This window comes from Teleopsis dalmanni, chromosome 2 (assembly GCF_002237135.1).
Source record: "Teleopsis dalmanni isolate 2A chromosome 2, ASM223713v2, whole genome shotgun sequence".
NCBI lineage: Eukaryota > Metazoa > Arthropoda > Insecta > Diptera > Diopsidae > Teleopsis > Teleopsis dalmanni.
In genome coordinates this window covers 137,227,062-137,244,404 of record NC_051847.1, presented here as the reverse complement: position 1 = coordinate 137,244,404, position 17,343 = coordinate 137,227,062, and the positions used below count along the sequence as shown (strand labels likewise).

At 27.7% G+C, this 17,343-nt stretch overlaps 1 protein-coding gene across 1 annotated transcript in view; it reads right to left on the bottom strand.

Moving 5' to 3' along the window:
- The window catches only part of LOC119675796 (mucin-5AC-like), a gene marked incomplete at its 3' end in the record, with an annotated part of 37,529 nt that extends 26,748 nt beyond the window's left edge, over nt 1-10,781 (bottom strand). Inside the window, 4 exon segments of the mRNA XM_038087008.1 lie at nt 3,472-3,585; nt 8,087-8,208; nt 10,108-10,213; nt 10,710-10,781. Of these exon segments, the coding sequence (XP_037942936.1) occupies nt 3,472-3,585; nt 8,087-8,208; nt 10,108-10,213; nt 10,710-10,781 (414 nt within the window).
- Between the last annotated feature and the right edge of the window lie 6,562 nt (nt 10,782-17,343).

Here is a 17,343-nt window from a genome sequence, read left to right as displayed (position 1 = left end):
CGATAGCATTATTTAAAAAAAAATTATTAAAGCTGTACCTCACGTTTTACAAATACGCATTTAATTTAAGTTAAATGAAATTTTGAAAATATGTAACATAATTATTAAGTTCTTTTTTCTAAGTTGAATTTAAAATTAAATAGAGATTGTAAGATTTTTAAAGTTCGTGTTTGAAACTTGAGATAACTGACCCTTTGCCCATTGGAGCATTCTGGAGCATTCAGCTGATGTGTAAATAAATAATAATTTTCATTAGCGAGTATCATATAAAAAGTTAGAAATGTTTTGTAAATAAAATAAGTCAAATACAGTAAAAATGGTACCATGATGGTCAGTAAGACAAAAAATCATTAGTAATGACGAAAATTATATTTTGCAAAATATTATATTAAGGATATGTTTTGTTTTCTAAATAGAACGAACTCTCCAGTAGATATAATATTTAATATGTATTTAATTTCTATTATTGACAGAAGTGCTATTAAAAAATTTTAACTAGCAAAAATTTCAACTTACAAAAATCAAAAAAAAATAATCAATAAAGTTCCTCTCAATATTTATTATTATATCATTTAATATATATCTCTGTATATATCTCTGTATTTAGTATAATCAGTCACAAAACTCTCTGGATTAAATATAAATCTTTGTATTTAAATACTTTTTCAAAGTAAACTACATCTTTATTAGAAAATAATTACTTTATCAAAGTGGAATATGGAATATTATAAGACTGCATATATATTATTTAACTTATGATTAATTATTTTTAGGAGTTGTAATCAACAGCTTAATTAAATAAAAAATATATAAAAACATAGTTTAATTGCTATTTTTATAGATCAATACATAATAGTGGAATATAAAATAATTACTATCATTATCACTATCACTATTTCGACTGAAAACTTATTTGTTAAAGAGATATATATGGAATTACTTAAAAATTGTATGCTTAATAGAATATTTATATAATTCTTATAAAAATATTTTAGCAACTTGAGCCGAAGTCTTAAACATCTGTAAATTGTTACATTTCACATAATTTTAAAATTTTGAAGAAAGAACAACAATCTATTAAATTAGTCAAAAAATATATAAATAATTATTTATATTATATTAAATAAATAATTATATATCATATTATACATAAAAAACACTGGATTTTTATGACATATTTACAATATTTTTTTGCCTAATAGTTCATTTCCTTATATAATACTTCCTTATATATACTCGTATTATAGTAAATATTTTTTAATTTATTTTTATAATAAATAAAAGTGTTTATATATTTAAATATTATATAAATAATAAATTAAAGTTTAAAAAAAATATTTGCTAATTATGCAAACAACGTTTGTAGCTCCATAAATGCTTAACACAAGTGCTACGGTTTAAATAACAACTATTAAATAAACTCAAATAAACTATTGAACTTTACTAAAATGTTCAACTATTAAATTTTTTCCTTATGCAAATATAAGTTTTTATAAAATGGCCAACAAATGTAAATAAAATGAAGTTTCACATCATAGCCATTTATTAAATGCCGCAATAAAGCACTAAGCAACAGAAAGGAAAGAACCTAACAGAGCAACTTATGTAAATGCTGAAGAGTTTTGTAGTAGATTAAAAATTTAAATATAGGTCGAGTGCACCAACATTTTTTTAACATACACATTTCCTACTCGAAATGGTCGCATGGAGTGTGGAGTGTGTGGTGTATGTTGCCAGTTGCAAATAATGTTGCATATTGGCAATAAAGTGAAGTGCGCTGAAAGTGTATGCAAGGCGAAAAACTCCACTCAGAAAAGTAAAATTATGCAACAGACGTGAAGTGCAGTGGAAATGGCACAAAATAAAAATGTAAATCAAAACGAAACTCAGCCCAGACAGAATCGAACTGCACTGAAATAAGCGGCAATGATTCATGTTGGCAAGTTGAAATTGAATACTGCTTCAAATAGATTTCATATGTAATCAGCAATCTTCAATTTGTAATAAAAAATTCATATGAATGATTATGTTGCTCCACTTTTTCCAACAGCCATTTTTCTTGGGCATTATCTTGTAATAGATGCTCAGTTCATATTCGAATGGAATACGAAGAATGAATGTAAGAACGCAGCATAAAGAAGTTACTAGAAAATTGTTTTCAGTGTACTTTGCAGACATAAACTTATATCAAATAAAATGCTTTTTTCTTTTCGTATTGTTGGTAAAAGCTTTTTCTACAATGCGAAAACTACATATGATCATAATATAATCCTTGTATTTTGGAAGTAAAAGTTTTGTTAAAAACTTTTTTCTATATAATCTTAAAAGTACATTCATGCATAAAATATTTCAAAAGAATTTTTAAATATCATGCAACTTTTAACAAAAATAACTTTCACTAAATATAAAATACAATAATATTTTCCTTAACTTCCAATGAATTAAACGAACTGAAATACTATAAAGCATTCTAGGAAGTTGTATTTGAAACGTTATTTATGTCTGAACATTTTGATGTTCGAGTATTCCAAATGCACGAGCAAAGCCAATTGTTTCATAAATATTCGAATATCATTATCTGTACGAGCACTTGCTGTAATATCATATGCATAAAACAAAATGAAAGTTAAAGGAAATATTAAGCAAATGAGCTGTCCGAGCAACTCAACAACTTAAAGCAGTTCAATCTAAATGTTCAATATTCGAGTATACTTCGAGATATACCGAGCTTTAAGATATTGCTTGAAAACCGTAATAATACAAAATTTTTTGAAAAAAGTAAGTCCGAGTTTTACTTATTACTTTACTGCTTAATATAGATATGTATGTTCAATTATATTCTTCACTTTGAAGCGATGAAACATATCAAGCATGATAATAACTACTTTAGGTAACTTTGGATAAAAAACGGTTATTTAAAATGTTTACAAGCCAATAAACGATTTTCAAAGATTCTAAAATTCGTAAATTAAAGTTTCGTAATATATTTTTGTAATACGTTCACAACTGATATAAATATCTTTCTTTAACTGTTTCAAAAACTTCGTCTATGATGATTGTTGAATTCACGCTATTTAGCATTGAGCTTATTATATGTGTCAGTATTTCAATATAACAATGTTTCTATGTTTCAATGTTTCTTGTCTATAACAAAATCGATTTAAATACTAAATACAAAATGTCTAACTATTGTATTATCAAGAGAACTAAATAGTTTTAGTACTTTTTAATATATAAATAATAAAAAATTTGAATATCTTAAGAGTTCTGAAGTCATATCATATTAGCTATTATTTTAAATAATAACAATTAAATAATTATATGTATATCTAATATCAATAATATAATTCATTGTAACATATAATATAATATTTCCCTTTATCTAATGCAACATATTTCACATCACGCACATAACAAACATAGACACTCTACAAGCATACAAACACGTATATATCATGCGCGTTAATATACCTGTTTAGTTGCTGGTCCATCGACCTCCGTTGGTATAGCATAAGCCCGACCATTTGGTACAACTGGTGGTCCCTCCGATTTACTACGACGTGATGGAGTGCCACGTTCCTCAGACTGTAAAATGCAAAAATAAATTTTATAGTTTTTAATAAAAATAATTGAAAACATTTTAATTAGTAGCATTTGTGAACTAATTAAAAATTCTGTCATTAAAATTTATTAATAACAAGAGTTCTCTATACATATATGGTATAACATAGAAAAAAGAAAAAAAATCTATAAAAGCGTTACCAATGCAGAAAGTCAAAGTTCACTTTTGTATTTTTTGCTGTCTCTGTCGCTGTTCCTAATGAACATTAGTCGGCAAGGCAAACTGATGTCAAATGTCAATTAAATTCCTGATTACGCAAGCTAAATGCATGAATAAACTAACAAAATTTTCATATATGGTACAGTGAAATTTTTGAACATAAAAGGCATTGAAAATAGTGTGTCCTTTGTCAACCTAAGCTATATAAATGCGACTTTTATTCAAATTTTGTTAACGTACAGAATAATTTGTCAAAGTGTTAGCACGGCTATGTCTGAGCAAAGTTCTTTATCGTTATCAACCTTTTTGACATATTGGACATGAAAAATTATTCTATTTGATGCCTATATGATTTATTTGGTGAAAAACCATAAATTAATACAATTAATATTAACACATTTTTTAAATAATGCTTCTCCTTCACTCATGTTAATGGTTATATGCTTACATAGAACTCCAATGAAACAGTCTTTATTTGCAATATTTAGACAACTGATGTTTTTTTATTACATATTATGTACTTCCTTTTCTTTATTAAGTATTTCACCCTCTATAAACTGAGCTTTAAAATACAATTGATTATTATTTTATATCCCTAATAAATTCCTTTTTTCTTCCTCCATCACCTTTTAAGAGAGCCATGGGGTTTTAATGCATAAAGTTTCAATACAATATACTAATATAATATTTTATATGTAAAATTAAACCATTTATCATGTATACCTAATATTTTGCTGTGCATGGGGGGTATCATCATAAGAACCCTGATATAATTTTTAAAGCTGGCAATTTAAAATTTATAGATGCTCAAATTGTGTTATTGTTTTTAAATTAATTTTATTTCCAAACGCCAGAATTTATAGAAAACTGATTTTGTAAATACCATATCTCTGATAATTAATTAACTAATTTGGACATATATCATTTTTAGGCAGCTCAAGATCTTAGCAGATTTGTATTTACTATACTTAATATTTAAACGGGAGTTGTGCTTAATTGTTTATAATTGGTTCATGTAGAAGTCAAATAGATTTAACTAAAAAAATCTTGCTCTTAATGTTAGTGAGGGTAGCCCTCAATTATGTTGAATTTTTTGTATTTTTAAATATCTCACCGATAAGATTAAAAAGAAGAAACATGAGGCAGTATTAAAAACGTATTTCTTTAAACGCACCATAAATTGATCATCTGTAATCAAATATGGAAAGTTTTCTGGATATATGGCTCTCAGCTTTGGCATTATGGCAAAAAAAAAACAACTTAGAAGTTTTATAACACTGCAAAATGAGATCCTCCCACCAATTATCTTTACTGTAATTGGCTTTAAAAATTAATTATATCTCGCTATGAAAAACTTCTTCAATATACAACTATTGCTTATTATAATTAACTTAATAATAATATTCACTAGAATTTATTGATTAATTTATTTTAACTATTTGATGTACACAGCTCAGTGCTTGACGAATATCTTTGTAGTATACACTTATAACAGTGCTCTGCTATATAGTTAGTATAAGATTTATTTCTAGCGAATAGATTGCCTAGTACTTAGAAATGATATTCAACGGTATTTATAAGGTGCTTTGCGATCACTTTAAAATATTATTTAAAAAAGTATTACAAATAATTTTAATGCTGCTTTTTCAAATAAAATGCTTTATATGGCATTATATGCTTTTTCTCAACAAATTTGATCAAAATACTTTTCATTATACTGTGTCTATGAAATAAAGCTTAACTGATCTCTTCAACTTTATTTAAATGATGGAAATCAATTGGTTTAACAACCTCTTGGTTAGTGTAGCTAACCTCTTGTTGGCAATAATATTTTATAAAAAAATAAAATTTCTAAGTTTTTAAATTTTAACACTATTACCACCTCTTCTATTCGAAAATGATTTCTTATCCCACAATACAACAATTTCTAATCATTTATGAAGTTAGATGAAGCATTTTCATTGTCTTTCCCACAGCTGCTACAAGTATGACCGAAGAGAAGATTCAATCTTCCAACATGGTCACCTAATCTCCAATAACCTAGAGGCAAACCTACCATAAGACTGATACCTCCACGGGGCATCTCAATAAGAGAATTGAATTTCCATTTGGTGGAACTAATAGTACACAATGAACTTAAATAATTTTTACACGTATTCATAAAATTAGAACTCACTCTGTATATTTTTATAAACACATATATAATATATAGAAATTCAATGAGTATGCAATATATGTACTTCATACTATATATGTGCTCACATATATGTTATGTATGCCATAAGGACATGAAACATTTTCTGTAAGTATTCGCCACTTCATATACAAGTTAAGCTCAATGTCAAATATTACATTAAAAGCAACTTGAAATCGGCATATTAAAAAAATAAACACAAAAACTTATAAACCCTGGAAATGCATGTTTTTAAAATGCCAACAAGGCATAAATTTTTTGTAAAAGCCTGAGTTTCAAGTTTTTTTTCATACAGTTCTGATATTCTCATATTTTCCATCTTTTATTTTTGCTCAGAAATGCAAACAAATGCCGCTTATTGAACGCGGTAAAAAAATCTCATAGAACATATGACTGGACGCTTTTTGTAAAATCAACAGAAGTTGAAAACTGCATAAAATGGTGCCTTGTCAGACTTCCGGTGAAAGGTGAAATGCAGGGCGGAAAATTGCTTTAACGTTCGTACAGGAAAATATTGTCGTTTAAGTAAATAAACTACAATCATTAATAAAACGCTTTGCTTTGTTGCTTTCAACTTTTTGACAATAACACCAAAAAGAAAACCGTTACAGATTTTTTATCTTGTCACACCTTCAAGAATAACTACAAGGGCTTTTAAGACTAATAAATTTATTATATATAGAAAATATTTAAAGTAATTTATGTTTATATATTTCTTTAATGTGAAGTGTCTGGGTGTAGACAAATACCTACCGTCACTTATAAATTAGTCATCTAATCAGACGAGGGAACCTGTTTGATATTTAAGCCGAATTGAGTTCATGTAAAAGGTGAAATCATGCTAATGAAATATTTATGCATTCTATATAAAAAGTATTCTTTATAAAAAAAAAATATCAATTAATCAAAATGATTGTCGTCGATGTAAATATCGATCTCATTTATTGCTATATAATTATGCCAGTGCTTTAGCAAATTTTTTATAGAAATATTTTATGTAGGTTCATTGGTACGAGTAACTCCTTTAGCAAATTTTCTTTTATGACCACAGTGGTAATTTAACTTCAAAATCGTAATTTGTTTTAAAAATAAATGCACAATCGGTAATAACAATTATGACAAACAATTAATAACAAACAGTAGCAATAATTTTTCGCTTTATTGTTTAATAAATAATTTAATTTTTACAAATCGGACACCTGTTTGACGTTATCATCTCCGATTTGACTGAATTTGTTTTTTATGAGCTCCTTTCACAAAATAAGAAAACAAGTTTCAAGTTTCTATCATTTATATAGCCTAAGATATGGCCATTTGAAAATGTGTCTAAAATGCCAATTCTCAAAACCCCATGGGTTCATATCTTCTAGGAAAATAATTACAAAATTCTTTCCCGTTGGACGGGTCTTCCTATTCTATGAAAGAATCTCATGAAAAAATTTCAACCAAATCGGAGGCGATGAGGTTATTTTTTGATAAAAATCTGTCCGGTTTGTAAAAGAATGACCAATATACAATATTTATCTCCTTTTTCTGTTAGTTTTTAAGTAGTTCTAAGATGATGCAATAAACGGGTTTTCTTTTAACGCATTTTTTTAAAATAAAATAAATAAATCAGGATTTCGTCACATCGCAGAACATTTAAAAGAATTTAAACAATTGATTTGAACAATTTGGATAACAGATCGCGCTCAGATCTGAAACGATAACACCATATAGTGTTATCAGCTTACAGAAAACGTTGCGGAGATATCTTATAAATTTCAAAGGCTTATTATACAAGACAGTTGCATTTAATGGTCTCCCACATCAGACTTCTGAGTAACGAACGCTTACATCAATTTATTACTTCTTAATTTTATGGGTGAAGTGCAACAAATATTTCAAGCTATTTGCCACAGCAAAGCGATAATTATATAAACTTATTAAATGCTCTTTTACAAAATATTATTGGAGATAAGTAAATAATTATCATAATTAAAATGAAAAATTTACACTGATAATTTCTTATTCAATAATCTGTTTTTTCCAATTATTTTTTTTTTTTGTTGGTTGCAAATTTCTGTCAAATTTTTAATTTTGCCTTGGGTTCAATTTAAATTAAAACTTACCCTCGCTGAACGGTTTGCGCGATTCACATCTGTGTATTCCGTTCCTATTATAAATTCATGCGATTTATATGCTAATTCTGGACATTTTTTCCGACGTGGCAATGGTGGCTCATTTGTTGGACCTGTGAATTGAAAAAAATTATAATAGAAATCATAAAATAAAAAGAAATGAAAGATTTTTTAAATGTGTGCACTTAATAAACGAAATAAAGCGAAAAAATGAGAGTTAAAAACAGACTTTTATAACTAGTTTAAATTTAAAAAACCATATAAAAATATTTTCAGGTTATTTTCAATTCTCAGTAAAATGCTTTAGTTCCTTGACTTAATAACTGACTATATCCGTATTTGAAGTACATACTATCGTATGTTTAGAAAATTTTAGGAATGGATAAAGTTTCTAATGAGTGTGATATAAGACGAATCGTATGACCTAAAATTTAAAATGTTAAAGAAGTTTATCTCAGAGTAATGACTTTAAGAATTGTACAAAAATTTTCAGAAAACTTAAGAACACATTGAATATGATGGGAGATCTTTGTATACTAACACGTCTATGAATGATGAAACTGTGAAACATATTAAGCAGTTTCTGTGTAATAATAGAATAATAACCTTCACATATGGCGCTCTGTATCTTTTTCTCATTACCAAAACGTAAAAAGATACTTAAAAACAACATTTTCACGAATAGATGTCATGAAGATGAAATCGAAGAACATTTTTTTTGAAGAAATCTATAATTCTACATACTTTGGGTTTTGTTAGATTTCTTATAGGTTATTTCTTATAGGATCTTCGGTTTTGTTTAAAGCCGTATTGGTATTTAATTATTTCATCAGTATGTTTGAAGAAATACAGTTGAAAGGCAGTCCAAGTAATTATGCTTTCTTCACAAATTACATATCAAAACTTTATAAAATACCAAATATACAGCACTATTGCGATTTTCGAATAACTGCGATTTCAGGACAGATTTTTATAAATTCGACTGTTCTGCCAATCTTTATCTATCATGCAATATGTCAATATAGTTTTATTCTTAAGGCATTGCACTTTAAACTTGCAAATGTTTACATGAAAAGTAATAATAACAAGTATACGTTGCGTTATAGCTGTTTATTTAATAAATTTAAAACTAAACAAGTTATTTGCTCGATATATTGAACACTGAGATATAAAAACATATAACGGAGCATATAACAAGTTATTTGCCCGATATATCGAATACTGAGCTATAAGAGCATATAACGTAACTTAGGGAAAGGGAATAATTGTTCAGATTAGAAAACTTGACCAAAATCATTCGCTAAATAACGGCTCTTTGAAAATTGTAATTGTGTCATATGTGAAGAAAGAAGTGGAATCTCATGTTTCTTTGGGTGAATAAGGAGTTTAATTTTATTTGATTCTAATACAATTTTATTGTCCAATTTTCCTTTAAAGAAATATTATCTGCGTGTACCTGTCCAGCCCATCTTCTCAGTTACTTCATTCTATACATTATATGTAGCTTATTGCTTTTGAAAATTCTTTTCCTATTAGTAATGTATCATGTTTCTTACGGCAGACAGCATAAGACACTTACGGAAGTGTGATTATAGATCTTAACCATTTGAAGAAGCACTTCCAGCTTCTGATTAAAACTCTCTAGTGTATTATATAACCTTCTTGGTTCTGTATTATTTTGATTCTTTTATTTAATTAGTTTTAATATGTTTCTTCAGTAATTAAATATAATTTTTAAATATCGCATACTTTACTATTCATAACGAATGCAGTTGAAAATTAAAATTTTATTTAAAGAAAACAATTTTTTTCTTAAAATAACTTATGTGAGTTTTAAATTTGAAACAATATTTCTTCATTTTGACCTTCAAACAAAAGTTTTTTAATTACGAAAGCAAAAATAAAATCTTTTATGTAATACGCCCAAGTTTTAATTAAAAAAACATTACAACAAACATAAAAATCAATGCACATTTAAAGACTTTTTTATTAGTTGCCTTTCTTTAACTTACCAACAAATTGATTTGGATTTGGCGCTGGTGCCCGACGGACAACCTCAGGCCTTGAGTTTCCAGTAAATTCATGCCAACGATAAGTGCTCCTATACTCCGAATGGAGCTAAAAAAAAGGAAAACATGTTTATGTATAAAAATAATGTAATAAACACTTATACAACTAAAACTATCATAAATAACAAATATTAAAATGCAAAATAAGTTGAAATTTATTTTCCGAAGATTTTATTAAACAAAAACTGTTTATTTGCTTATGAAGTAAAATTTGCCATTATAAACGCAAAAAATTTCCCTACACCTTGAGGGTTGCCATTAAATGCAGGATAATGCAACGCCATAAAAATGCACATAAATAAGTGGCAGTTGCTTCAAAAAGTAAACTGCATGTGGAAGCATAAAAATATGCATTTCAAGTCTCTATAGGATTTCACTTCCAAAGCATAGAACATCATAAAATAAAGAAAAAAATAACATTAAGCTTATGATATACGAGACTCGTTGCAGATGACAAAACTAGTGACACGCCTACAACGAGGACTGATGATGATTGACATTGCCAACAATGACAGCTCCTAAACACATAGCCCAACAGCATAGACCAAACCACAAATAACAACGATGGCAGCCACTTTAACAGCAACAAATAGCAAAGATAACAGATTGTTGGCCATTTTCCAGATTGACAATTTTTATCCACTTTTTTCTGCAGATACGTACGTTGCCAATGGGATACGGTTTGAAATGTTGAAATCCATTGCAAGATGATTAATGTTTTTTCAATGACAAACTGAAATAACAAGGTTGGTTGAGAGAATGTTGGAACAAAAATACTACAAATTCTTAAAGCGCTTGTACTTCGGATTACTATTAAAGCAAAAATTAGATAAATTATGTACAATTAGTTGTAGTCTCTGGCTGAAATGATATAATCAAGAAAAATTAGAAACAATACAAAATAAAATTTATTGTCTTATGGTTAATAAAATGCAATGAATTTATAATAAGTACATCATTAAAGCAAATTTTTATTACTAGCCCATAAGAGCCACGCTCTTTTGTGGCACTGAAGGACTCCATTGCACTTGACTGCCCACAAATTGAATTGTATAACTCAAAGCAGCTATCAGTTTAATAAATAACTCTCATTGTAAAACAATAATGACGTTGCGGTCATACTGCAGTCACACAGTCTAATTGTATTTAACAGCAAAAATAAAATTTTATATGCACTTAAATATATACACTCGTTAGCACATTTCTACACACTCGGCAGACAGTAAAGATACGAAAATACAAGCAAAATAAATGCATAAGTCCATGAGGAATTTTTAGTCGTGCCAAGTACTGCAATCGAAAGTAAGTCAAATGAGCTGTTTTGGTTTGATTCCAATTATATGGACAATTGACCAAGTTTGTTATGCATGGTAAATACTTATAGAACCAATTGTACTCATATATTTTATAGTAATATTGAAATAATTACATATATACAACTACATATCTATATCGATTTTGCAGAGCCTGCATATATGTGAATTGAAATCAATATAAATACAGCTATACAAATAGATATGTTAATAAATAAACATATTACAAACAAATTAAAATAATATAATTTAATTTTGCTGTATGGGCTTAAAAATTTAATTAATTAAAAGTTAATTTTTATAATTGCATTTCTTCACTAAGATCCATTTTTATCCGAAAATAGATAAAGTTATCATTATATTTTTTTTTTTTTGTATTTAACAATACGACTTTATTGAATCGCTTTTACAATATGTTTTAGAAACTTAAAAGCTAAAAACATGACATTACAAATTATTTTATATATACTTACTGCAATGAATTATAAATTATTTTAAAGGGTCTCTGAATAAACAGGATATTCTTTAGGTAAACAGGATGGCAGGTCTATCATTCTATTTCAGTCTAGAGGAATTTATCATATTTCCAAGAGGTCTAACGAGCGGATTCACATGGTTTTCAAGATTTGAAACATGTTTCTGCCTTATGCTCTTAAATTCGACTTTAACCATTGGAAATGTGTATTTTTATTTCTGATATACCAAAGTTATCATTATCTTTATCATTCATTCATTGAAGTTATCATTATGATATTAAATTATTTAAGTAAATCATTATACAAAGAGGTTCTTTCGAATAGTAATGAAATACAACACCAAAAATTTTATTTTTTATATTATTTTAATTAATTGAATTTTTGGCTGAGCATACAGCTGTTTCGAGTATTGCCAAATACTAACCACCCATCATCAGTGGTCTTGGAAATAATTCTTGTATTTAATTATTCGTAAATAATTATTTTTGAGACTGCCAGTACCAGGAATGGAACTCAGGTCCTGCCAAATGTGAAGCTCAGAATCAGCGCACCTTAACCAACTGATCCAAAGCCGTACTTGACTTTTTTGTTCGCATATTTTTGCTGGAGTTTTGTTACTATTACTATGAAAGTTTTTATTAACAATTTTACTTGCTGTGTTTATATTAGAACGAATTCATAAACCAGCTGTAGAATAATTGAATTAATTAATTAATTATAATTTTATTTTTAATTGTTAACTTTCAATACTATTCTGTTCGTAGGAGGTAAATCATTATATTTAATTTATAAAAATTAGTAAAAAGCAAAAAGAGTACAAAGATATACAACAATCGCCTGCTACTATATGGAACACTCAAATTAACAAAAAAATTAACAAAATTAACAAAGAGACCTTAATCATTGAATAATTATATTTTAATAATCACTAATAAAAATAATCAATGCTTTAACGACGACTACAGATGAAAGAGTTAAGTTGAAATAATAACTTTAATGCCGCAAAAAAAAAATTACATTATTAATACCACATAATCAATTTAATTTCAATTTTAATGATATTGTAATATGATTTCATATTTAATAATTTAATAAATCGACAAATAATTTATTAAATTCAATTAGGTTCTTGTGCAATCGATTTAAGCTGCATACATAAAGTGCATTTCTTTTATTAGAAATTTCAACATGATCCATGATTTTAACCTTCAAAAAGAGTTTTACTTTATTCAATATATCAATTAACTTTCTCACATTTAATTTTAATATGAATAAAAATGAAAAAAATTAATTTTTAAATATTCAGTTTATATAGCAGAAAACTGGTATATTACTATTTTAACCAATCCGATATATGACGAAGGACCACACCCAAAAAGTATATGTACCAAGTTTCATTTGAATAGCCCAAAAACTGAGTGACCAGTTTGAACTAAAACAGATATATGTACGAAATTAAATGAAATTAACTTAGTTGATCCAATTAGTAATATATATAGTTGATTATGTCTACGACGTTTCTTTTAATACGTTATAAAAATATTGATATTAATTTAGACTTTATTTGTCTAAAGGGTATTATAATTAGTTAATGGAAGTAAGTAAATTGACTTATGGATAACTATATGTCAAAAAAATATTCAGTAAATTCATGGAAACTAATGAATATACAAATTTGAAAAAATTTTATCTTAATTATTACAAATAAGCAAACATTATTTAGTGTAATTTGTTATTTAATACACGCACTTTACAACATCGACTAAAGTATTTAGCTTATAAATAGACGAAGAAGCTAAGTTGTAGGTGAGTAGTTTTGTAGTATATTTTAGTGTCAAGTTCAATGGAAATATTTTAGCAATTTTTTATTTACTAGTAGCTTTTCATGTCAAAACAGCACATTTATTAAAACGTTTTATGTGGAAATAAATTTCAGTCTACCAACAGTGAAATTGCGTGCAAGTTATAGGTATGCGTGTGACGGGATTTAAGGCAACACCTTCATTGAATTATTATCATAGCAACCATTTGTACAATGTACCTGACTCGTACTACTACTGAATTCAGTTTTTTTAAAATATTTTTTTTCATCATATAAAATATTTGAAACCCTTTACATTAATCATGCATGTGTAATAATAAATTCTATTGATTTATGGCTCGTCTTCCATAGTCAAATTTAAATGAAACTAAAAAAATATGTACATTTGTACGTTATTTGTGTAGTGTTTGCTTTGCGAAAAGATTTATAGTGCTTTCTAATATAACACTATATTCGTATTTCAGTTTTGAATTCATGAATTCATACATTAAAATTTGTAATCGGACCATTGTAATTGGCAGCACACGTGTAGTGCACTTTCCACGGTACATGCACGTGCACTTCCAATGTAATTAAAATTGCATAAGAAGGTAAAAGTGGATCTTACTTGCTGAAAAAGAATAAGGAAATAATGTTTTTAGATAATTTGATGGATATTTTTTTATTAAATTGGCATATATGCATTACTAATCGGTGAAGTTATCAACTGCAAGCCAATGATGTATGTGAATAGATAATAAACTTTTTCATTAGTTTATATTATTACATTAACCAGAACATGCAGTTCAATCTAACGCTGCCAACAAATCATTGTTGTTGATTTTTTACTTCAAAAAATTGTCTATGTCAGCATCGCATTATTTTTAGTTCTTAAGCTTACAAAGTTTAACAAGTTTATTAAAATAAGGCATATGAAAATAAAACCGTATTAAATAACTCAAATCCCTTCGAAATTCTTGCCTCACCAATATCTTAAAAACATCTGGCCTCTACTCTCCTATATAACTAACTTCAACCCTGACATATCCAAACATAATATGTTAAATTAAAATACTTAGGATTGAACTTGGATTCCAACTGGGTTCTGACCACAAATCTAACAAGCTGCAAGCACAGCAACACAAGGTACTGCATCGCTGAGTAGACTATTGGGAATCGTTGGCGGTCCAACGCAGAGCAAACGGAAATTGCTAATGTCAACAACCAACTCTGTTCTACTCTACGGAAGCGAAATATGGACCGATTCGCTGAAAGTAGAAACGTAAGATAACGAACGGCAGCCCTAAAAGTTGCTTCAACATACCGTACGGTATCTAAGGCAGCGGTACTTGTCATCAGTGGTACATTATCTATAGATCTAGCAGCCAAAGAAAGGGAAATACGGTGGCAAGATAAGTACCACCAAAATGCAACGTTAAATGATCTAGAAATAAAACTACAAATTCAACAACTATGGCAACAAAGATGGATGCAGAAACAAAAGGCGAAATGATCAGTCAGGAACACTGGCGAAGTAAACTATTACTTAACTTAATTCCTTTTTGGTCATGAATATTTTCAAAAACACCTTTTCCGCATTGACAAAGCAAATGATCCGAAGTGCATATACGGAGATGCAGACGAATTCAACGCTGACCACAACATCTTCAACAGACGAAACACCGCAAGAACATCTATTGAAACAATAGTCGGTGAAATAAACGTCGAAAATATCACAACGAAAATGATGATATCTGAAGAAAACTGTACCGCCATAGACCAATTTGTTACGATTATACCCAAACGAAAAAAATATGACCGATATGGCCGATTTTAAAAAAGAGTGAAACAAATAAACCTAAGCGAGGCCTGGACTAACGAGGCAGGCTAACTAAGAAAAACAAAAAATTTTTAATGAAAAACCAACAAAGGGACCCTATCCTGAAGTATTCCCGATAAAGTTCCAGGATAGAAACCATGTACCAGGAGGCGGATTTTTTCCGTGCAAACCGAGCATACCACTATTGTGGTGACATAAGAACGATGCGTTAGGCATTTTTAAAACTCCTTTCCGCTAAAACAAAATAAAAATAAATAAAATACATAATAAATTATCACTACACTAACATCCTATCATACTATGTATTAAATAAGCTTAACGCCTGTGTCGCTATAGCTTTAATTTCTTATATACGTTAATAAAAAAACAAAACGAATAAGAATTTAACTCTATATTGGTATGCATACTTATGTGTACGTTAATGTGGATTTAAATAAAACTAGTGCTAACTATATAATAATTAATTGAATCAATTGAAAAAAATCGAATAAAAATTCAGTAGAATAATTCTTCTCTCTTACCGCAATTTTTTATTATTATAATTATTTTACTGAACTATGTATAAAAGAGCATCAACAAAACATATTTTCTCCTCTTTGACATAATACTATAACTTTTATTATATTATAATAAAAGTAATCTAAATAAATTGAACTTAAAATATTTACTAATATATTTCTTTTCTCTTTGCGATATTTATTAAATTTTTTTTTCAACTGTGGAAGAGTTTAGATAAAACATATTTGTTTGTATATCCAGATCCCTCCCTCCTTCGCACAACCCTCTAACTATTATTATAATATATTTAGTGAACTGTGAAATAATTTCACAAAACGTATTTACTAGTATATCTCTTCCATCTTGGCAAAATCCTCTAAATTTTTATTATAATTAATTTAGTGGACTATAAAAAAACTTCCACAAAAAATTGACTAATACATCTTTCCATTGTGCAATTCTGGTTACGCCACTGATTCACATATATAAAATTAGTGTTATGTATTTTTAACATTATAAAATAAGAAATAACTCCAAAATTTATTAGAATTATAAAAAAATTTATTTTTTTACTTTTAACATTCTTATGATTCTGCGTTGCAACTATATAATTAAAGAAATAGTTACTATTGTCTAAAAATGTTAATTGGTATGAACTCATTTTATTTTCAATTATAAATGGAAGCAGCTATCATGGATATACTAACTACATATATCATCTACAATATGCAAACTATTACGTATTCATTTGAGTTTATTTTCATATTTTCAAAATAAACTTCTGCTATACTGAGCGTGGTATCGAACGACTTCCTTTTTATCCTTCGACACTACATTGCTGCAAAACAATGCACTTTTGCAGTACGTCATATGCAGTTTCACACAACATAAATCATAACTATGTGGTGCATTTTTAATTAGACCAATTTCATTCATCTTAACAGTACAGCCATAAATTTACCATTTTGAAGGTAAACCACAACGTCAAACAAAATTCATATAACTGTACAGGTACATATCATTATGGATACGGAAGCCCATTGTATATGGATTTTATTCATAAAATTATGAAAGAGATGAAAAGTCAAAAAGTTCAACTCATAATTTCATATTTAGGTTTTATATATTTAATGAAAACTTTGCCAATCCTACAAAATTTATAATTAAGCTAGGATCATTTCAATATGACATTAAAATTTTTTTAATTAATTTAAAATATTATTCACTCAAGTCGAAAGCGGAGATAAAATA